Source organism: Melanerpes formicivorus, unplaced genomic scaffold (genome assembly GCF_026170545.1).
Source record: "Melanerpes formicivorus ecotype bairdi unplaced genomic scaffold, bMelFor1.0.p_v2 SCAF_8, whole genome shotgun sequence".
Lineage (NCBI taxonomy): Eukaryota > Metazoa > Chordata > Aves > Piciformes > Picidae > Melanerpes > Melanerpes formicivorus.
This window is the reverse complement of record NW_027142360.1, coordinates 26,836,025-26,858,080: the sequence shown is the minus strand read 5'-3', so window position 1 is coordinate 26,858,080 and position 22,056 is coordinate 26,836,025. Positions and strand designations below refer to the sequence as shown.

The window sequence follows — 22,056 nt, the reverse complement described above, 5'->3', positions numbered from 1 at the left end:
GACTGTGGCCATAAGACAGTTAAAGAAAAAAAAAAGGCAGAGAAATGAATGAGTCACTTGGCTGAAGCAGCAGAGCAGCCTTGGGTTCGGAGTGCTGTTTGTTAGCTCGTGTCTAGCAGGATGAAATATGTTGGGAAACAAAAGTCTGTTTGCAATTTGCTTTACAACCTACAAGGTTTTTCTCTCTAAAGCACACAAGCACACACAAAAATAATTCCTTGGTCTAAAGCTCTGAGGGCTGCTGGTGTAAACTTTCTCAAGTCTGGGAAGCACTGATCATTCCCTCCATCCCACAGGAATAACAGATGGGTTGTCCTTACACAAAATATGGGATCCACCTGCACTTCATTAGAGCTGCATTTTTTGTCCCTGCCACACCACAAGATCCCCATGATGACATAGCAGCTTCACACAACAGCCTGACTAGGGCTTTTCTTTCCTTTTTTTTTATCCCCTGCTGTAACACAGAGGATCTGGCAGATTTTTACCTCCTGACAGTGTTTACAGCATATATTGGTGGATACAGTCCCCTGTTGCCTCTGCTCTGGGAATTAAGGGAAAGCAGCTTCGAGGCAGGAAGGTAAGTGAAGTGCTGCTGCATGTTTTAACTCTAATGTTCAGCTCTGTAGCTGTAGCTGTAATGGGAATGTGAAAACCTTGTCAGAAGCAGTTTGCCAGTTGGTAAATTGAACAGAAATCAGCAGTTGCTGAGTGGATTTGCTGGGCTTTTCCCCCCCCTTTTCTTTTTTTTTTTCCCCCTCTTTTCTTTTTATTCCCTCCCTCCCCCCCAGTTTCCTTCTAACAGCTTCCCATATTTTGTGGCACATTTGGTGTGTTTTTTTTCCACAGCCTGCTTCGTTCCACTTCAGCAAGAGAGCTGCTGTAGAGTACAAAGGCATTTGTGTGGCTGCTCACTGCTTGCTTGCTCATTCAGCATCTCTCAGCAAGACCTCCACTGTCTCTGTTTGCTAAAACCCTTTAAAAAATATCTGAAAAATGAAGAAGAGAAGCTGTTCTGATATTTAAGTCATGAAGTAAAAGAAAACTGAGAGGAAAATTTCTAGGCACCATGCATTTTTCAGTCCAGTTTGAAGCACATTTATGTGTAATATGTATGAATGGATGCAGATGGCAGATTGGATATATAAAGACTATGCATGAACCTATAGATCATCTATTGACTACATATATCAAATACATCTAAACATATCTAGCATGGATTGAATGTATATGCATCAAAGATATGACAATATATATTGCATAGATCAAATATATAAATATATAGCACATATTGACTACATGATAGATATAAATATAGCTATCCTAGGTTGAATATATATGTCAAATATATAAATACATAGATTGAATATATCAAATATGCATAAATACATCCATCATATATTGAATCTATATCTCAAATGCCTATAAATATGCCTTATGTATTGAATGTATCAAATATACATCTATCATATATTGAATCTATATCTCTCATATAAATATGTCTTATATATTGAATACATCAAATATCTATCATATATTGAATCTATATGTCAAATGCCTATAAATATGTCTTATATGTTGAATATATCATATACCTCTCATATATTGAATCTATCTCTCAAATGCCTATAAATATGCCTTATATATTGAATATATCAAATATATACCTATCATATATTGAATCTATCTCTCTCATACATATAAATATGCCTTATATATTGAACATGTCAAGCATACATAAAGACAGAGCACATATTGAATCTGTGCCTCAAATACATATGCATACATATCATACATTGAACATGTCAAATACATACAAATGCAGAGCATCTATTGGATACCTAAGTCAAATATATATGACTGTATCTATCATATATTGAATATACACACATCAAACACCTATAAATGCATAAATAACATATGGTGAAACATTGAAGCATGAAATCTTTTGCAAGCTAAGATGCTGTGCTGCAGAATTAAGGGATATATAGTTTAAGGCTGACTGACTGATGAAGCTCCTCTGTATCTGGTTTCACACCAGCACTGAGGCTCAAGGCAGTGCAGGCTAACTCCAAAATAGTTTGAATAGTTTTTCTACCCCACTGTAGGAAGCATTTTTCCACCACCATAGCTTTGCCATTTAGTAGGTTTTGGCAGGTTGCCTGAAGTGTTTTCACAGACTATTTGACAACGTCTCTGATGAGGACAAACAGAGGCAATTAGTTAAGGCATGCTTACAAGATAAACATCTGAGAATGCTTTCTGATTTTTCTCTCTTGGATGAGCATGGTTCACAAGCAACCATCTAGTTATCTTTTACACTTCTGGCAGAGGAAATATTCAGGCACATGAATGAGAAATCCAGGAATAAGTCGAGTTACCTGCACTACTCATGTACCTGACTCTGATATTTAGCCTCTTGCACTACAGAATTGCCACCTGCATTAGCAAATGTGTTGATAAAGTAGTTTAAAATGTTTGCTGCCTAACTTTTTAATTACTCCCAGGGGTTCTCCAGAGCAGTTACCCATCACACACTCACACACATAGGAAGTGTCCTATGATATTGACAGCAATTTAGAAGGATACTGACAACAACATTTAGCCTTACTAATAGAATTTGAAGCTAGAAGAACAGCAGAATTTGGCTTTAAAATAGGATGTTTGTGTTGCTCTGTTGATGCAGAGATGTAAAAATGACACTGTGAGGTTAAAAAGTATCATCTCAAGAAGCTCATCAGGCTCTGCCTTGTGCCTGGAATGCAGAAGCAGTTGGTCCCCCTGCCCTTGATGCTTAGCACCTAAACAGGACCAGATTCTGAGCCGAACTGTGTCACTGCAGTGGCTTTTGCTTTCAGAAGAGCTGTATTTATTCAGACCAGCAGGGGACTGAAGGTTGAGTTTAGACCTTCTCATGCAGTAATGAAGAGCAGACAAAGGAAATTACTCTGATAACTCATATTTCAAGGCTTGCTGTACCTTATGATCAGCACCAGAATAAGAGGACACAGCCTCAAGATGTGCCAGGGGAGGTTCAGGCTGGATGTTAGGAAGAAATTCTTCCCAGAAGGAGAGATTGGCCTTTGGAATGTGCTGCCCAGGGAGGTGGTGGAGTCACCATCACTGGAGGTGTTGAAGAAGAGACTGGATGGGGTGCTTGGTGTCATGGTTTAGTTGGTTAGATGGTGTTGGGTGGTAGGTTGGACTGGATGATCTCCAAGGTCTTTTCCAACCAGGTTAATTCTATTCTATTCTATTCTATTCTATTCTATTCTATTCTATTCTATTCTATTCTATTCTATTCTATTCTATTCTATTCTATTCTATTCTATTCTATTCCATTCCATTCCATTCCATTCCATTCCATTCCATTCCATTCCATTCCATTCCATTCCATTCTCTAAGTAAATGTGATTGACCATGGAAGAGATACTGCAACCTTCCTCATTCAGGGGACAGCAGCTTAACATCTAGCAGAAAGACTATGTGGAGAGAACATCAGAACACCTTAAAGATATACCTTTATGTTGTGCTGCATGAAATCAATTGGCCCTGCCTAGAGGTGCTTCAGTTGAGAATTTTTAACCCTGATGTGGCTTTTATAGCCAATAAGAGCAAGGAACTTTAGAATTAGGGAAGATTTTCTGCTCTGTGTTAACACTAAACAATGCCCATAGCAAGGCTAACTTACTCTGCTGGAGGAGTGCCCAGGTCTGAGATCCACATCTGGTGGTTTGACTACAGGCTTCCCATACCTTCTGAAACTGCTTGAGCACATGGAAGGTTCTAAGGATTTCCTTAATCCTCTCACTCTCTGACCAGCAGCTGACAACACTTTGAGCTTGTCTTTTGCTGGGGAAAATCAAAGCTCATTGAATGCAGTGATGCTAGCCTCAACATTTCCACCATGATGTCTACCTAGGGAGTAAGAGATCATTGATTATTAATTAGTTTAGCTTAGTTTAGTTTAGTTTAGTCTATTTTAGTCTATTTTATTTTATTATTTTTCATTTTCATTTAATTATTTACTTTTATTATTTTTATTGTTTTATTTTTATTTTATTTTGTTTTAGTTTAATTTAATTAATTTAAGTTTATTTAATTTAATTTTATTTTATTTTCCTTTTAAAAAAATTAATTAATTTATTTTATTTTATTTTTGTTTTCCTTTTTTAAAAAAATATTGATTGATTTAATCTAATTTTATTTTTCATTTTGACCCTTCTGTGGGAAAATGTCCAAGACTGCTGAAAGAGATTGGAAAATAGAGTGGTAACTTTTATTTATTTATCTATTTGTTTCTTCCCTTTCAGCACAGAGGGACAAGACACACTGCGAAGATGCCTTTAAGCTCCCTCCCCATCTTTCTGATTTTAATCAGTGGCATTTTGGGCCAGTATGACTACGGCCCTGCAGATGATTATGGTTATGATCCTTTTGGGCCATCTGCAGCAGTCTGTGCCCCAGAATGCAACTGTCCTCTCAGCTACCCTACTGCCATGTATTGTGACAACCTGAAGCTGAAAACCATCCCCATCGTCCCCAGTGGAATAAAATACCTCTATCTCCGAAACAATATGATTGAGGGCATCGAGGAGAACGCCTTTGACAACGTAACAGACCTGCAGTGGCTGATCCTAGATCACAACCACCTGGAGAATTCAAAGATTAAGGGAAGAGTCTTCACCAAGCTAAAGAACCTGAAGAAACTTCACATTAACTACAACAATTTGACCGAAGCCGTCGGCCCTCTCCCCAAAACGCTGGACGACCTGCAGCTGAGTCACAACAAGATCACGAAAGTCACCCCTGGTGCCCTCGAGGGGTTGGTGAATCTGACTATCATCCACCTCCAGAACAACCAGCTGAAAGCAGATTCGATTGCCGGAGCTTTCAAAGGCCTGAATTCACTTCTGTATCTTGACTTGAGCTTCAACGGCCTCACGAAGCTGCCCACAGGACTGCCTCACTCTTTGCTCATGCTGTATTTTGATAACAACCAGATCTCCAACATCCCAGATGAGTACTTCCAAGGCTTTAAAGCCCTGCAGTATTTGCGTTTGTCTCACAACAAATTAACTGATTCTGGGATCCCAGGCAATGTCTTCAACATCACCTCCCTGGTTGAGTTGGATCTCTCCTTCAACCAGCTGAAGAGCATCCCAACTGTCAGTGAGAACCTTGAGAACTTCTACCTCCAAGTCAACAAAATTAACAGTGAGTTCACTCTGAGTGCTTCTGTTAATGGATAGGATAGGATAGGATAGGATAGGATAGGATAGGATAGGATAGGATAGGATAGGATAGGATAGGATAGGATAGAATTGGATAGAATTAACCAGGTTGGAAAAGACCTCAGAGATCATTCAGTCCAACCTATCACCCAACACCACCTCATCAACTAAACCATGGCACCAAGTGCTTCATCCAGGCTCTCCTTAAACACCTCCAGTGATGGTGACTCCACCACCTCCCTGGGCAACACATTCCAAAGGCCAATCTCTCTTACTGGGAAGAACTTCTTCTTAACATCCAGCCTAAACCTCCCCTGGTGCAGCTTAAGACTTGATGCTGAGGGTCAGTGCAAGGATCTGAATGAGGTAGATCAGCCAGTCCTGAAGGCACTGTGGTGGTTAAACCTTCAGGAAACTGACATCTCACACAGAATCTCAGAATTGTTGGGGTTGGAAGGGACCTCGAGGATCACCCAGTTCCAGCCCCCCTGCCATAGGCAGAGACCCCTCACACTAGATCAGGTTGCTCACAGCCACATCCAGCCTGACCTTAAAAACTTCCAGGGTTCCATTGGTTCATAGAATGCCTTAGGTTGGAAGGGAGCTCAAGGATCATCCAGCTCCAACCTCCTGCCATGGGCAGGGACACCTCCAACCAGCCCAGGTTGTTCAAGGCCTCATCCAGCCTGGACTTGAACACCTCCAGGGAGCAGGGCATCCATGACCTCCCTGAGCAACCTGTTTCTCTGACTGTTGTCCCACATTAATGTTAAAAGACAGATATTTAGCTGATAGCTACTCAAATATACCTGGGGGAGAGAATTTTTTCCTTTCAAACTGTGGGTAGTGTTGGTCAAATTGTCCTCTAGAGCAGCTCCACAGAAGTCAATGGAATTCTCTTATACAACTGAGGATAAAAGAGTGGGAGAAGTTTGATCAGTGTGGAATACATTCAGAACTTGGAAGTCAAGAAACCCAGACAGATATCCCCTGAGGATCTGCCTGCACTATGTGCAACCTTTTGGTAGGCTGATAGGGAAAGTGCTGAATGGAGGAGAGAGGAAGAAGACACAGTGGCACAAGGCACAGTGAAAAGGATACCACAAAAGAGCTTCTTTTTTACACTCCTTTAGGTTTAGGTTGGAGATCAGGAAAAATTTCTTTCCCTGCAAGAGTGGTCAGGGATTGGCACAGGCTGTCCAGGGAGGTGGTGGAGTCCCCATCCCTGGAGGTGTTCAAGGAATGTGTGGCTATGGCACTTGGGGCCATGGTTTAATGGCCATGGTGGTGTTGGACTGGATGATCTTGGAGGGCTTTCCCCATGGGAGCAATACCATTACATCTCAGTTCCTTTCATTGATGAGGGAAAGCAACGGTGCTTCCCACCTGAGACACCACATACAGTGACCTGTAGAACCCTTATAAGATACTCTCCCTAAAAGATCTAACAAGGACAGTGTTTCATTTCTCATGAGATATGAAGAGGCAATTTTCCCTGCTTAGAGTGCTGTCTCTGAGCCTTCTGCAAGCTACCTGGCTACTGGGTGTGATTTCTATTCCTCTTTCCAAGGGCCTCTGAATCAAGCCCTGTGACACTAACTGAATTTTGCAGTGAAAGATGTATTTCTGGGCAGCCTGATCTAGTTGAGGATGTCCCTGCTTACTGCAGAGGGGGTTGGACTGGATGACCTTTGGAGGTCCCTTCCAATCCAGACCATTCCATGGTTCTGTGATGTCCAGAGTCCTGGTAAGCAGCAGAGGGGAGGTGGTGTAAAGAGTTGGTGTGCACCAACTGCTGCGACTCAGTCATTGCTACCCTGTGGACTGCTACAAGAGAGCTCTGATTTTTTTGGGTTTTATTTAACCAGCCAACTTCAGTAATTAATTTCCTTGATTATCTGACTCCACAGGCATAAAATTGTGTTTGCTAATTGACAATGTGGGACAAAAGTTCATTAGCAGTAAGCATTTCAATTCAACACAGCCTTTGCAACTCACTCTTCATTACTCCTGGCCTACAGCTGAGGACTTAGTCTTTCTAAAAACTGAGTTGGTTGACCTTTGAATAGTTGAGTCTCAAATTACTGCCTTCTTTATTTATTATTATCAACTAAAATATCATCATTTGCAAGGGATTTGTGCAAAGATGGCTGCAAACCAGCCCAGCTTCCCTTCCATTCCTTTGGCCCATGGAACAAATATTCAGTGAGAGACTTTCTGCTTGCATAGCTTAAAGTTTTCACTTCTACTGAGATCTGTTTCTTCACAGAATGCCTTAAAGTTGGAAGGGACCTTAGAGATTATCCAGTTCCAACTCCCTCATATGGGCAGGAACACCTTCCAGCAGCCCTCATCCAACCTGGCCTTGAACACCTCTTCCCTTGGGAGATGATTCCAATATCTCATGGTGAAAAACTTTCTTCTGGAGTCCAATGGGAATCTCCCCAGCAGTAACTTGTCTCCCATCACCTCTTGATTTTCCCATGTGACTCCTTATAAAAATGGAGTCCCCGGTCTCCTGGTAGCCACCCTTCATGTCCTGGTCCATGGCAACAAGGTCTTCTCTAAGCTTTCTTTTCTTAAGCCCCACTTATCTTATTTTTTTGCAGGTGGAAACTACAAGTGGAAAACAATTCTTTTTAATATGCTTCTGAAACCTGACAGTGATATGAACTGCACAAAAAATTGATAGCTAAATGCAAACAATGTGAGCCAAATTGTTGGAGCCAGAACCCACTGAAGTCCATGACAGAGTCCTGAAGTCCATGTTATAAAAAGTCCCTCTCCAGTCTTCTTGTAGGATCCCTCCAGGCATTGGAAAGCATCTGTGAGGTCCCCTGGAGTCTTCTCTTCTCCAACTAGCAGGAATCATCAGTTCACTTCAGCTGGAGCATTCTGAATAGGGAGATTTTAGTAGTCACGAGGTCTTGGGTGACAGGTTGGACTTAAAGATCTCTCAGGTCTTTTCCAGCCTTATTGATACAATGATTCTATGATTATCAGAACAAGTTTGCATTCTTAAAGTGATATTAAACTGAAATACAGACTGCCCAATAAATGCACCATGAGGGATGCACCTTCTCTCTCCCTCTTCCCAAAGAGGGCTGTAGGATATACAAAATCTAGGAAGCTGAATTGGTGTCATCAAGTTGGTGTTCAAGATCTAACATTTGAAATACATTTCTTCAGTCCCTACCTAAAATAATGCCTTGGCAGAACAAGAGGACACAGTCCCAAGCTGTGCCAGGGGAGGGTTAGGCTGGAGGTGAGGAGAAAGTTCTTCCCACAAAGAGAGATTGGCCATTGGAATATGCTGCCCAGGGAGGTGGTGGAGTCACCATCACTGGAGGTGTTTAAGAAGAGCCTGGATGAGGCCCTTGGTGCATGGTTTAGTTGATGAGATGGTGTTGGGTGATAGGTTGGACTGGATGATCTCAAAGGTCTTTTCCAACCTGGTTAATTCCATTCTATTCTATTCTATTCTATTCTATTCTATTCTATTCTATTCTATTCTATTCTATTCTATTCTATTCTATTCTATTCTATTCTATTCTATTCTATTCTATTCTATTCTATTCCATTCTATTCCATTCCATTCCATTCCATTCCACTCCACTCCACTCCATTCCATTCCATTCCATGGCAGACGCTCAGATCTTTACCCGTTCTTCAACATCTTATCAACACATCCAAAACTTACCTAAGGTGTCATGCTTCCAAGAGCTGCCTGTAGGAAGGGATGTACATTTGTATTCATATTTAGTTTACAGAATCACAGAATGATAAAGGTTGGAAGGGACCTCTGGAGACCATTGAGTCCAGCTCCTGCATGATGTAGTTGAACCCATGCATGCTTCACCCATGGCAGCAGATTATGCCACTCCTGAAAGAGTCCAATTGAAGTCAAAGTGCAGATACAAAAGTTATTTCCTCAACTTCCTTTAGCACTACATCCTGATGTAGGCCATCACATTTTCTCAGAGGAGTCAGCCAGCCATGATGTCTATAATCATCAGTGGTTTGTAAGGTCCCTGAATGAATGGTAGTCAAAATGTCATTTAATTCCTGGATCACTGCCTTCATTTATTGGACATTACCATAGAACCATTGAATTATTTCAGCTGGAAAAGCCCTCCAAGATCACTGAGTCCAACCATCAACCCAACACCACCATGGCCATCAACCCATGTTCCCAAGTGCCATGGCCACACCTTTCCTGAGCACCTCCAGGGATGGCGACTCCACCACCTCCCTGGGCAACACACCACTCTTTCAGTTAATAATTTCCACCCCCTCCCCCCATTATTTCCTAATAATTTTCCTTTTCTCCACGTTTCCTTTGTTGCAGAGTTCCCCCTGAGCAGCTTCTGCAAGGTTGTTGGGCCAACGACCTACTCCAAGATCACACACCTGCGCCTGGACGGAAACAACCTCACTCGAGCTGACCTGCCCCAGGAGATGTACAACTGCCTTCGGGTGGCTGCTGAGATCTCCCTGGAGTGAGACAACTGGGAGCATCCAGCTGCCTTCTGGGGGCAGCCACTAGAGGAATGACATCGTGGTAGCTCTTTAAAGTTAGGATATGCCTTAAAGCAAGCAAACAAAGAAGAGTCAGTTTGTATATTATCCATCCTCTCGGTTAATGTCTAGCACGCACCTGGCAGCCTTCAGGAAACCCTGTGTGTGTGTTCTTACTACCTGTTGTACTTAGAAAGCACAAGGATGACCAAAATGTGGAGCAAAACAAACGAGTATGCCTGCATCTGGCTAGGCAAAGCATTCAGCTTCACAGAGAATCTGTGCCCATGGATGCAATACCTGCCAGCTGGTGCCAGGCTTAGGTGGAAGTCAGCTGGCTTTCAGCACAGTGCTGGCCTGTGTAAATAGAAGAATCCTTTCCAATCCTTCCAGCTTTCTTAATTATTCACTCCTTTTTCATATTATTATTATTATTATTATTGAAAGAAAAAACTAATTATGCTTTATCAAGATAAGAACAATTTGAAATGCATGAAAATATCTTTTCAGAGCCCCTGAGGTTAGTAAATTAATGGAATGTGTGGAAGGTAAGAGGGAAAGCAACGTTTCGTTCAGGTTCTTTTTGTCCTGCTTTCAGTTAAAGATTCCTGCTAAGGTTTTTATCCATTTCTGGTAGAATTGTTAGTTCAAAGTAAGTCATATATGGAAGTATTTTTTACTCAATTACTTTGCATGCTACTTTTAACCAGATGGTAGAAAAATAAAACATAGCAAGTAGTCTTCTTTTTTTGTGTGTGTCTGTGTCCATATTGTTGTCAACTATGTTTCAGTCTTTTATAAACTGAAAAACAAACCAACCCCAAATATTTCAGGTTAAGGCAAGATCATCTGAGCTGTTCTGTTCTGATTAAAGTTTATTGTAAGGTTAAATAAACTGTTTTGTCTACTTTCAAGTTTCAACATCTTTGTAACCATCATATGCTGGCCACTGATTGGATTCAATTAGAGAAGTTCTCCAGGAGGAACAGGCAGTGATTCACATGAATTTCTGGGCATACATTGCAAGCAGCAATCTTCCTCCATGCCCTTTGTTGCTTTATAGAGACATGCATGGCCAAATGGATCAAGCAAGGATCCAGCAAGTGGTTGATTGCAGCTGTCCTAGTGCAAGGGACTTGGCAGGGTCTACTCACAAAGCTTCAGTTTTACTGGCAGGCAAGAAATAAAGAGTTGCTGAGCACAAATCAGATTGTTTAGAAAACTGGGAACAAGAAGGCAACACATCGTTAAGAAAGGCACTCTGAATTGTTAGGCATTCAGCTGCAGCAAGCACAGGCTGAACAGAGCAGAAAATGGGAGATTAAACAGCAAAGTTATAGACAGATGTCTGAAGATGAGCCAGCAGCATGCTCGGGTGGCCAAGGATCAGCAATGGTGTGGCCAGCAGGAGCAGGGAAGTGATTGAGCCCCTGTGCTGGGCAATGGTGAGGCTGCACCTCAAATTCTGGCTTCAGTTTTGGGCCTCTCAGTCCAACAAGGATGTTGAGGGACTGGAGCAGGTCCAGGGAAGGGCAATAAAGCTGGGGAAGGGTCTGGAGAACAGGGCTGAGGAGGAGGAGCTGAGGGAACTGGGGTTGTTCAGCCTGGAGAGGAGGAGGCTGAGGGAGACCTCATTGCTCTCTACAGCTCCCTGAAACGAGGCTAGAGTGAGATGGGGCTTGGTCTCTTCTCCCTAGCAACAGATGACAGAATGAGAATAGATGGCATGTGAAGCACTGGCACAGATTGCCCATGGAGGCTATGGAACCATCATGCTTCATGGACAGTGCACTGTGCAACTGACCTGGCTTTGAGTTTAGCCTTCTTTTTATAAGAAGGTTGAACTCAGTGACCCTCAGATGTTCCTCCAAGTTTACTTATACTTTCTGTGAATCTGTTGTTCTAAGAATGCCAGTAACCACTGGGGGACAATAAATCTCTTAATAAGCAGCTTTACAGCTGAAGAGTCCTGCACTGGATTCCCGTGGAAACTTCAGTGTTTCAGGTTCCAGTCTGTAATTCAGACTCCCCTGACACTCACAAAGCCACAGCTCAGCTAACATTTGAACAGAGATTCCATAGGTAAAAATGATGGAAACTTTCCCTCAGTGCCTAGAAGTCTGCAACTGTCTGGTGCAAATCTGCTCCCATTCTGACACTCGTGAGCTGCTGAACACTGACAGCGAGATCCAGCCTGTTTAACTCTTCCATGTGGGACTGGCCAACAAGCTTAGATTTCTATATGAATATGGGAAAGCAATCCATGGACTCCTACCACCTGGAAGTGCATGGCAGACATCTTGGTGCTGAACTGTTTTGCAGATATAGATGTTGGGTAAAAGACTCTCAGCCTGTAAGACAATGATGAAATCAGGAGGCTATGCAATTTTCATGGATACATCTATCTTAAACAATTTCCACTTAGTGTGAGCAGTTCAACAGAGAAAGAAAAGAAGGACAAGATGAGGGAAGACCTCATTGCTCTCTATAACTGCCTGAAAGGAGGTTGCAGTGTGGTGGGGGTTGGTCTCTTCTCCCTAGAATCAGATGAAAGAATCAGAAAGAGTAATTGGCCATTGCAATGTGCTGCCCAGGGAGGTGGTGGAGTCCCCGTCCCTGGAGGTGTTCCAAAAGGCCTGGATGTGGCACTTGGAGCCATGGTTTAGTTGTCAGGAGGTGTTAGGTATTAGGTAATAGGCTGGGCTTGATGATCTCTGAGATCTTTTCCAGCCTGGTTGATTCTATGGTTCTATAAATCTAAGGAGAGGAAATGGCCTTAAATTGTGCCAGAGAAGGATTAAGTTGGAGATGAGGAACAATTTCTTTGCTGCAAGAGTGGTCAGATATTGGCACAGGCTGCCCAGGGAGGTGGTGGAGTCCCCATCCTTGGAGGTGTTCAAGAAAGCTGTGGCCGTGGCACCTGGGGACAGGGTTTGGTGGCCATGGTGGTGTTGGGTTGACAGTTGGACTGGATGGTCTTAGAGGTCTTTTCCAACTAAAGCAATTCTATGATTCTGATAACTCTGTACTTCAGGACACTCATCTTGACTGGAGGAATGTCAGCTTTGAGTTCCTGGGTGAATGACACCTTCCTTATGCAAAACAAAGTAGCCTTAAAAGAAGAGCCTGAAGCACCTTTTAACACACCACACTCAACAGCTTCTGGGCTAGAGTTGATGTTGTAGGAGAAACAGGAAACTGTATCCCTGTTCCCACATGCTGGAATGGCAGGAAGCATCCCACCAGCCCTCTCTGTGCAGATTCACAGCAAGTATTGTGGGAGTGGGGAATCATCTAAGGCAAGGCTCTTCTCGGCAGTCCCCAGGGGCAGGAGAAGAGGTAAATGGCCTAAATTTGAACAGAAAGAAGTTCCACCTAAACATGAGAAGAAACTTCTTTACTTTGAGGGTGACAGAGCACTGGAGCAGGCTGCCCAGAGAGGTTGTGGAGACTTTCAAGGCTCATCTGGATGTGCGATCTGCTTTAGGCTATCCTGCTCTGGCAGTGGGGTTGGACTCAATGATCTTCAGAGGTCACTTCCAACCCCTCCTGTCCTGTGAGTCTATGAAGAGAAGGCAATGCTGGAGCACAACCATGACTATTTAAGGCCTCTGGAGTGCTGCACCCCTGCTTGGATAGGGATGGATGTGGGAATTCTCCCTGGAGCCTTCCTGAAACAAAAAGGTGCTGTCAGCTGGACCCGAAGTGCTGAGCTTCAAGGGCTTTATTGTACAAAAGCTTACTTTTAACATGTTCCATCTGAAAGGCTAATTAGTGACTGCAGTATTCATTGTGTGTGAGATTCTAGCTGGAAGAAAACTCGAGGGCTTTGGGAAATGCCAGCTCTGGGAAATTATAACCAACATGACAGTTAAAGGGCAGAAAAAACCAAAGAAAATCACACAGTTCTGTCTGTTTGAGTCCAGTTGTTTTTTCCCCAGGAATATCTGCATTAAAAATTAGACCTCCCCCCCGCCAAATACTACAATTAAGAAGAATTTGCCATTTGGCTTTTCTTCTTGGAATGCTGTAAAAGCACCTAAACTTTGAGTTTCTCATCTGGCATGATCCCTACAGCAGAGCTTTCTTACACAAAGGGACTAAAATAATTCTTGTTATGAAGTTTTGTTGAAGCTCCTGTTGTGTATTTGAGAGGACAGATTGTTCTAGAAGTCTCAAGCTTCTTAGTACTCATCATCCCATTATGGGAATCTCAAGTGTGCTGTTGCTGAAGAGCAGCAGGAAATCAGTCAATGAGTGTTTGAAACCCAGAGATCAGTGCTCAGAGCATCTACAGTTGTGAGGAAAGGCTGAGAGACCTGGGGCTGTTTGGTCTGCAGAGGAAAAGACTGAGAGGGGATCTGGTCAATGTCTACAGAGAGAGTGATTGCCCCTTGGAATGGGCTGCCTGGAGAGGTGGTGGAGTCGCCATCATTGGAGGTGTTCAGGAGGAGACTTGATGGGGTGCTTGGTGCCATGGGTTAGTTGTTGAGGTGGGTTGGATTGGTTGATGGGTTGGACATGATGATCTTGAAGGTCTCTTCCAACCTGCGCTCCTCCTCTCCGCGCCGGCTCCGCTCGCTCCGCCTCGCCTCGCCGCGGTCCTCTCGCCTCGTCCTCTCCTCTCCTCTCCTCGCCTCTCCTCTCCTCTCCTCTCCTGCTCCTCTCCTCCTCCTCTCCTCTCCTCTCCTCTCCTCTCCCTCTCCTCTCCTCTCCTCTCCTCTCCTCTCCTCTCCTCTCCTCCTCTCCTCTCCTCTCCCTCCTCCTCTCCTCTCCTCTCCTCTCCTCTCTTCTCTTCTCTTCTCTTCTCTTCTCTTCTCTTCTCTTCTCTTCTCTTCTCTTCTCTTCTCTTCTCCTTCTCTTCCTCTTCCTCTTCCTTCTCTTCTCTTCTCTTCTCTTCTCTTCTCTTCTCTTCTCTTCCTCTTCTCTTCTCTTCCTCTTCTCTTCTCTTCCTTCTCTTCTCTTCTCTTCTCTTCTCTTCTCTTCTCTTCTCTTCTTTCCTTCTCTTCTCTTCTCTTCTCTTCTCTTCTCTCTTCTCTTTCTCTTCTCTTCTCCTTCTCTTCATATCTGAGCTCTGGGTGCCAGGAAAGAAGGGACAGAGACAGCCTCTGCTCACTTGTGCTCTGTGATAGGACAAGGAGCAATGGATGGAAACTACAGCCCAGGAAGTTCCACCTCAACATAAAGAATTTCTTTACTCTAAGGGTCATGGTAAATTAAACCATGGGTTAGTCACCCAGGGCCCCCTTCTCTAAATCTGCAAGTTTTGAAATGAAACCATCGTGGAGTAAATGTTTTTAAGACAGCAAAAAGGCAGTGAAAACAGGCTGTGAGGTGTCAGTGATACTGATCTGCTTGAGGGATGCCCCTGCCTGCTGCAGAGGGTGTTGGACTAAGTGATCTTTGGAAGCCCCTTCCAACACAAACCATTCCATGAGTCTATGATTCCATCCTCTTACTTTGCTTTGCCAGTAACAAGTCAAAAAACTATTTTCATTTATTTCAGTTCATAGAATCACAGAATAAATAGAATCATAGAGTCATAGAATCATAGAATCAGAGTTTATAGAGTCATAGAGTCATAGAATCATAGAATCACAGAATAGTAGAATCATAGAGTCATAGAATCATAGAGTCATAGAATCATAGAATCCTAGAATCACAGTCATAGAATCATAGGGTCATAGAGTCCATAGAATCACAGAATCATGGAGTCATAGAGTAATAGAAATCACAGAATTATAGAATCATAGAGTAATAGAATCACAGAAATTATAGAATCATAGAGTAATAGAATCACAGAATCAGAATCATAGAATCACAGAATCATAGTTCAGAATCCAGTTCTGGAGCCCCTATTACAAGAGGGATGTGGAGGTGCTGGAACGTGTCCAGAGAAGGGCCACAAGGATGAGCAGAGGGCTGGAGCACCTCTCCTATGAGCACAGACTGAAGGAGTTGGGGGCTGTTCAGTCTGGAGAAGAGAGAGGCTCCCAGGTGACCTCATTGTGGCCTTCCAGGATCTGAAGGGGGCTACAGGAAGGCTGGGGAGGGACTGCTCAGGATCTCAGGTAGTGATAGGACTAGGGGGAATGGAATGAAGCTGGAAGTGGGGAGATTCAGGCTAGATGTGAGGAGGAGGTTCTTCACCATGAGAATGGTGAGACCCTGGAATGGGTTGTCCAGGGAGGTGGTTGAGGCCCCGTCCCTGGAGGTGTTTAAGAGCAGGCTGGATGAGGCTCTGTCCAGCCTGATCTAGTGTGGGGTGTCCCTGCCCATGGCAGGGGGGGTTGGAACTAGATGATCCTTGTGGTCCCTTCCAACCCTGAATGATACTATGATAGAATGGAAGGTATTGAAAGGGACCTCCTGAAGGTCATTGACACCAACTCCCCTTCATTCTGCACCTAGCACTTTGAAGACTTGGTCCCTGGGTAGAATGGATTTGTTTCAGTGTTGAGAGCACAAAACCAAATTAAGCTAAGAGGCTAGCAGCCACATTTACATAGTAGATAAACTAAATGGAGCTAGCCAAGAGAAATAACCAGATCTTGGCCCTGGGATGTGGAATCTTTGTGGTGTCGCTGTGGTAAAGAGCTCAGAATACAGAGGGAAAGGGAACAGAGAGCCAAAAAATTCCTTAATGAAGCATATTCAGGCAAGCACCACATTTCCCATAAAAGCTGAACCTTTTTCCAGTTACTCTCTCCTGAAATATGTTGCTGTGCAAGGATCTCTTTCAGCTGAGCTACTCAGGTCTCCCTGTGGGATTTTTTTTTCACCAGAGGGTAAAGATGTGCAGAAAGCAAACTGCCAGAACTTCATATCTGGACTTTTAGAAGAGGATCTCCTCTTCCTAAATGCTATATAACCAAGGGGTCAGGTGATAGTTGCATCTCACAGATTAAGGCAGCTCAACTCTTTGAAAGGAGATCTCCTAATCTAACCTGAAAGCTGCCCAGATGAAGCCCTTCTACTTTAGCTGCCTGCAGAGGCACAGAAATGCCTCTCAGTAAGAGATGCAGCTCCTCCCTTGAGAGTTCTAGGAAGGAAATTCTAAGGTTCTAGGAGAGGTGCAGGGTTACTGCTCCTAAATCTCTTGGGGGTTGGGGTTTTTGGGTCTGTTTATTGTGTGGGGCTTAGGAGTGGGTTGGGTTTGTTTGGTCATGTGGGGTTTGTTGTTCGGTTTTGGTTTGCTGTTTGTTTTCTGGTTGGTTTTGGTTGGTTGGGTTTGGTTTTGTTTCTTTGGTCATTTTTGTTTCTTTGGTCGTTTTTGTTTCTTTCTCTGGTTTTTTGTTTTTCTTTCTTTGTCTGTTTCCTTGGGTTTGTTTTCCCCAGGAATGATGTTGAGTAAAATGTGTCCATACAAGCAGGGGTCTGGAACATCTGTGCTGGCCTCTTTGATCTCTCCGTACTCTCCCTTTGGGCTAGCCTGAAGGGTTCACTCATCTGCTTTATTTTAGACTCTTTAGTCTTGCTGACCTTTTGTGGTTCCTTTCTGAAAGAATCAGGGAACTGGTTGGAATTGGAGGGTTTGTCTATCTGACTCTGAATAAAACTTAGAGCTTCCTACTCTCTGTTTTGAGAAGCAATGTGCAAAAGAGGGGAAGATCATCACTACATGCAAGTCTTCAGAGGTGGAGGAGGAAAACTGAAACCTGAGTAAATGTAAACACCTAAGTGGTCTGCATGGCTGTGGGGAGTTAACAGCAGAGTGTGTGCTGAAGGGTTCATAAAGGGGTGTGGGGGGGAACTTTTTACAAGGGCTTGTAGTGGTAGGACAAGGTGGAATGGATTGAAGCTGGAAGAGGGAAGACCTAGATTGGAGATTAGAAAGAAATTCTGTACATTGGAACAGGTTGCCCAGGGAGGTTGTGGATGTAGCCTCCCTAGAGGTCTTCAAGGCCAGGCTGGATGAGGCCTTGAGCAACTTGGGGTGGGGGGAGGTGTCCCTGCCCATGGCAGGGGGTTGGAACTGGATCATCTTGGAGGTGCCTTCCAACCCAAACTATTTATGATTCTCTGATTGAGTCATTCTTTGACTCTGTGAATCTGTGATCCTATGATTCCATGATTCCATTATTCCAGGATTTTATGATTCCATGATTCTATGATTCCATGATTCTATGATTCCATGATTCTATTTCAGGTTTTGAGGCATTACATTTTCTCTAGTCATCAGGGATGGAGTTAAAGAGCATGTTTCTCATAAACTGCTTCTCCTTTGGAGCAAGACCCCTAGCACTTTAGTGAAGGAGTAACTACATTCATCACACTGTAGTGCAGCCTTTGCTAAACAGAGCAATCCACAAGGCTGGTGAATTATCTCTGCTTGCAGTATGCTCCTGGGTTTGCTGGTGATGAACTAGACACATGCTTGATGGTTAACAGATCTTGCTTTGTATTCAATCTGAGACACATGGCAGCCATTATTGAAAGCAAGCAATGCATCTTTTTTTCCCAACTGTCAGCAACTTTGATGCTGAAACAGAACAACAGCTCTTACAGCATTCCCAGTTGTCCATATCTCCTCCCAGTGTGCCTTTCTAGTCTGTATTTTTATCCCTTCTAGTCCCTCTCAAGCTTGTTGGCTGTTCTAGTCTCAAGCATGTACATCATTCTCTCAAAGGAGATGTTACCATCCTCTGCAATTCTTAGTGTTCCTCACTGATCCTTCTGGAAAACACATTCTTCTATTTATTAACTTGGACTGCCAGGAGACCTATGGAGCAAAAACCCTGCAATAGCCTGAGAGACTTTCCTCAAACTGGAATACTCCCAATGGTGTCTTTGAAAAGGTCTCCAAAAATCACCATATTTTTTACTGCAATATTTATTCTACTTCCTTTCACTGTCATGCAAATGCCTTGCATGCTGATATGTTTTGGGGAGATTGGTTATGTTCCCAGGAGCAGATTTTGCTTCAGTGATCACAGAATGGTTTTGGTTGGAATAGACTCCTAGGATCATTGAGTCCAACCATCAGCCCAACACCACTATGGCCACTAAACCATGTCCCCAAGTGCCATGGCCACAGGTTTCTCGAACACCTCCAGGGATGGGGACTCCACCACCGACCTGGGCAGCCTGTTCCAGCGCTTGACCACTCTTGCAACAAAGAAATTTGCCTGTGATTGCTTAGCTTCAGAAGTTCAAAGTGACCTCACAAACACAAAATTCTTAGCCATCTCTTACTGAAAATGAGGCCCTGGGAAAAGTCTCAGGTTGGATGCTCGAAGCAAAAAGCTTCCCAAGCCATTAGTCATTTTTGGAAATGATGGCAGTGGCCTTTTATTAGTCTGTAAAACTTTATCAGCATATATTGCACCCTTTAAAGGCTAAATAGTAACTCCAGATGATGGAGGACTGAACAAAACCAATGCCTGCTGGAGGCTACATGTGCAGTCTGGAAGGCTTCATGGAAAGCAGCCCTCTCTGCAAAGCCTGCTTGGGCACCCAAGCAAGCACTTGTTCCTGAAGAGATCTTTCCAGAGTTTTGGAGTGCATGTGAGAACAGAGCCATCACACACTTTATTCCTGGGTTTTGATAGAAAATTCAGGTTACTGAGAAAGTCCTAGCACATGTTTTGGCTGTTTTCCTCTCCTGGTGAAGAACTGCTCCTTTGAATGTGATGGCAGCATATATGTTTGACAAGATTCAAATGCCTGTCCTCCAAATCCACAGACAGTATACTGCCTACACAAACAGTCCCACTGCTTGTCCCAAGGTAAGAAGCAAGTCCCTCTGCCAGTGACTTCTCTGACTCTACAGTGAACATCTGTACACAATCAGCAGGTTAAAGGGCAGCTTCAGCCCCCCACGAGGCATAGGATAAATCAGTCTTGATTATTGTTGAACATCCAGCATCTGGTGTGTCATAACAGATGTCCAACACCTGGACCCATTGTTTTGAAACCTTCAGTATAATGTTTGTGAGGGTCTTGGCTTCTCTTTTAATAGTGACCAGACCTCAGTGTCTCTATATCCTCTCTACTCACGCTCTACACACTCTGCATCCTCTCTACACACTGCTGCACAAATACAAACCAGTTTTGCTTTTACAAGAACCATAGGTGCACTTTTTTTGGTGAAGCCTGCTTAAATCAAAGAATCAAAGGATCAAAGAATCAGAGAACCAAAGAATCAGAGAACCAAAGATTCAGAGAACCAAAGATTCAGAGAAACAAAGAAACAGAGAACCAAAGAAACAGAGAACCAAAGAAACAGAGAATGAGAGAATCAAAGAATCAGAGAATCAAAGGATCAAAGAATCAAAGAATCAAATAATCAGAGAATCAAAGAATCAGAGAACCAAAGAAACAGAGAATCAAAGGATCAAAGAATCAGATATCAGAGAAGCAAAGAATCGGAGAATCAAAGGCTCAGAGGATCAAAGAATCAACCATAGAATCATAGAACTGTTTGGGTTGGAAAAGCCCTCCGAGATCGTTGAGTCCAACCATCAACCTAACAGCACCATGGCCCCAAGTGCCGCGTCCACATCTCACAACTGAACACTCAACTATTTGAACCTTCATACAGTGGTGCCTTGGCCTCTCCTCCTCTGTCTTCTGCAGACTTCAGTTGTTAAACCTCCTCTTGATTAATGCATGATATTGACTTGTGCTGTGGGAGGTCAAAGGAAATGTTTTGGGGCTCAGGCATGTAAAGTCAGGCTCATGATGCAAAGGTTAATATGTTACATCCATTTTTTGTGCTTATAATTCATACATCTGCTAGAACCTTTATGATTAGATAGTGATGTAAATGAATTTCATTTTTTTCAGGTTTGCAGCTTATCATATATGAAGGAGTTAATTTTATACCTGGCTCATAAGAAAGCCCTAACTGTCTTTAGCTGATGTTGAAGGGTCTGGAGTTCCAGGAGGATGAAACACCTCAGTGTTTCATAGTTTCATAGTTTCATTCAGGGTTGGAAGGGACCACAAGGATCATCTAGTTCCAACCCCCCTGCCATGGGCAGGGACACCCCACACTAGATCAGGCTGGACAGAGCCTCATCCAGCCTGCTCTTAAACACCCCCAGGGACGGGGCCTCGACCACCTCCCTGGACAACCCATTCCAGGGTTTCACCACTCTCATGGTGAAGAACCTCCTCCTCACATCTAGCCTGAATCTCCCCACCTCCAGCTTCATTCCATTCCCCCTAGTCCTGTCACTACCTGAGATCCTGAGCAGTCCCTCCCCAGCCTTCCTGTAGTCCCCCTTCAGATACTGGAAGGCCACAATTAGGTCACCTTGGAGCCTTCTCTTCTGCAGACTGAACAGCCCCAACTCCTTCAGTCTCTCCTCATAGGAGAGGTGCTCCAGCCCTCTGATCATCCTCGTGGCCCTTCTCTGGATACGCTCCAGCACCTCCACATCCCTCTTGTAATAGGGGCTCCAGAACTGGACACAGTACTCCAAGTGGGGTCTCACCAGGGCTGAGTAGAGGGGGAGGATCACCTCCCTCGACCTGCTAGCCACACTTCTCCTGATGCAGCCCAGGATCTGATTGGCTTTGTGGGCTGCAAGTGCACATTGAGAGCTCCTGGTGAGCTTTTTGTCCACCAGCACCCCCAAGTCACTCTCCTCAGGGCTACTTTCCAGCCAGTCACTGCCCAGCCTGTATTTGTGCCTGGGATTGGGGTTTAAGCACATATTTAAGGTATTAACAAATTACTGGTGGCAAAGATCTATTTTTGTCCTCCAGAAAAAAACCCAAACCAAACCAATAAGTAGTACAAACAAATCCTTAGGGGGCAGAAAAAAAGATATGACATATACAACATTAACTTTTCTCAAGTGAGTGGAAGCTGCCTTCTTTAATTAAGGGTTTCTTTCTTTCACATTTTAATTATTCATCTTTTTTTGTCTACTGTATGGAATCATAAATTCATAACACCACAGAATCACCTGTTTGGATAAGACCTTGAGATCACTGAGTCCAACCATAACCTAACATCTCCCTGTACATAACTGTTAGACTGTTCAAGCTTCAGACATTCTTAGTTTAGGTAGCAAAGTGTCAATCATGATGAAATCATTTCATAGAGGTCTTATTGGACAAATGAATGAGACAAAACTAACTTAACTAATCAGAGAATTATAGAATGGTCTGGGTTGGAAGGGACCTCCAAAGCTCATCGAGTCCACCCCCCCTGCAGTCAGCAGGGACATCCTCAACTAGATCAGGTTGCCCAGAGCCCTGTCCAGCCCAACCTGGAATATCTCCAGGGATGGGAGCTCAACTACCTCCCTTGGCAACCACTTCCAGTGCGGCATTGGAATGGGTTGCCCAG

General features: G+C 43.6%; 1 protein-coding gene across 2 annotated transcripts; it reads left to right on the top strand.

Annotated features, from left to right (window-relative positions):
- The first annotated feature begins 314 nt into the window (after positions 1-314).
- LUM (lumican) lies at positions 315-10,666 on the top strand. Of its 2 annotated transcripts, none has more exons than XM_068142820.1 (3): positions 315-580; positions 4,319-5,217; positions 9,583-10,666. In XM_068142820.1, the coding sequence occupies exons 2-3, from the start codon at positions 4,341-4,343 to the stop codon at positions 9,735-9,737; spliced, it is 1,032 nt and encodes a 343-aa protein (XP_067998921.1). In that variant the 5' UTR covers positions 315-580; positions 4,319-4,340; the 3' UTR covers positions 9,738-10,666. The 2 variants fall into 2 exon arrangements, with proteins under 2 accessions (XP_067998921.1, XP_067998923.1); XM_068142822.1 differs by having other exon boundaries at positions 318-580; positions 4,314-5,217.
- The last annotated feature ends 11,390 nt before the right edge of the window (positions 10,667-22,056 follow it).

Coding starts and splice junctions, on each gene's coding strand:
- LUM (XM_068142820.1), top strand. CDS start 4,341: ATGCCTTTAAGCTCCCTCCCCATCTTTCTGATTTTAATCAGTGGCATT. Junction 5,218..9,582: donor CCAAGTCAACAAAATTAACA/GTGAGTTCACTC, acceptor CCTTTGTTGCAG/AGTTCCCCCTGAGCAGCTTC.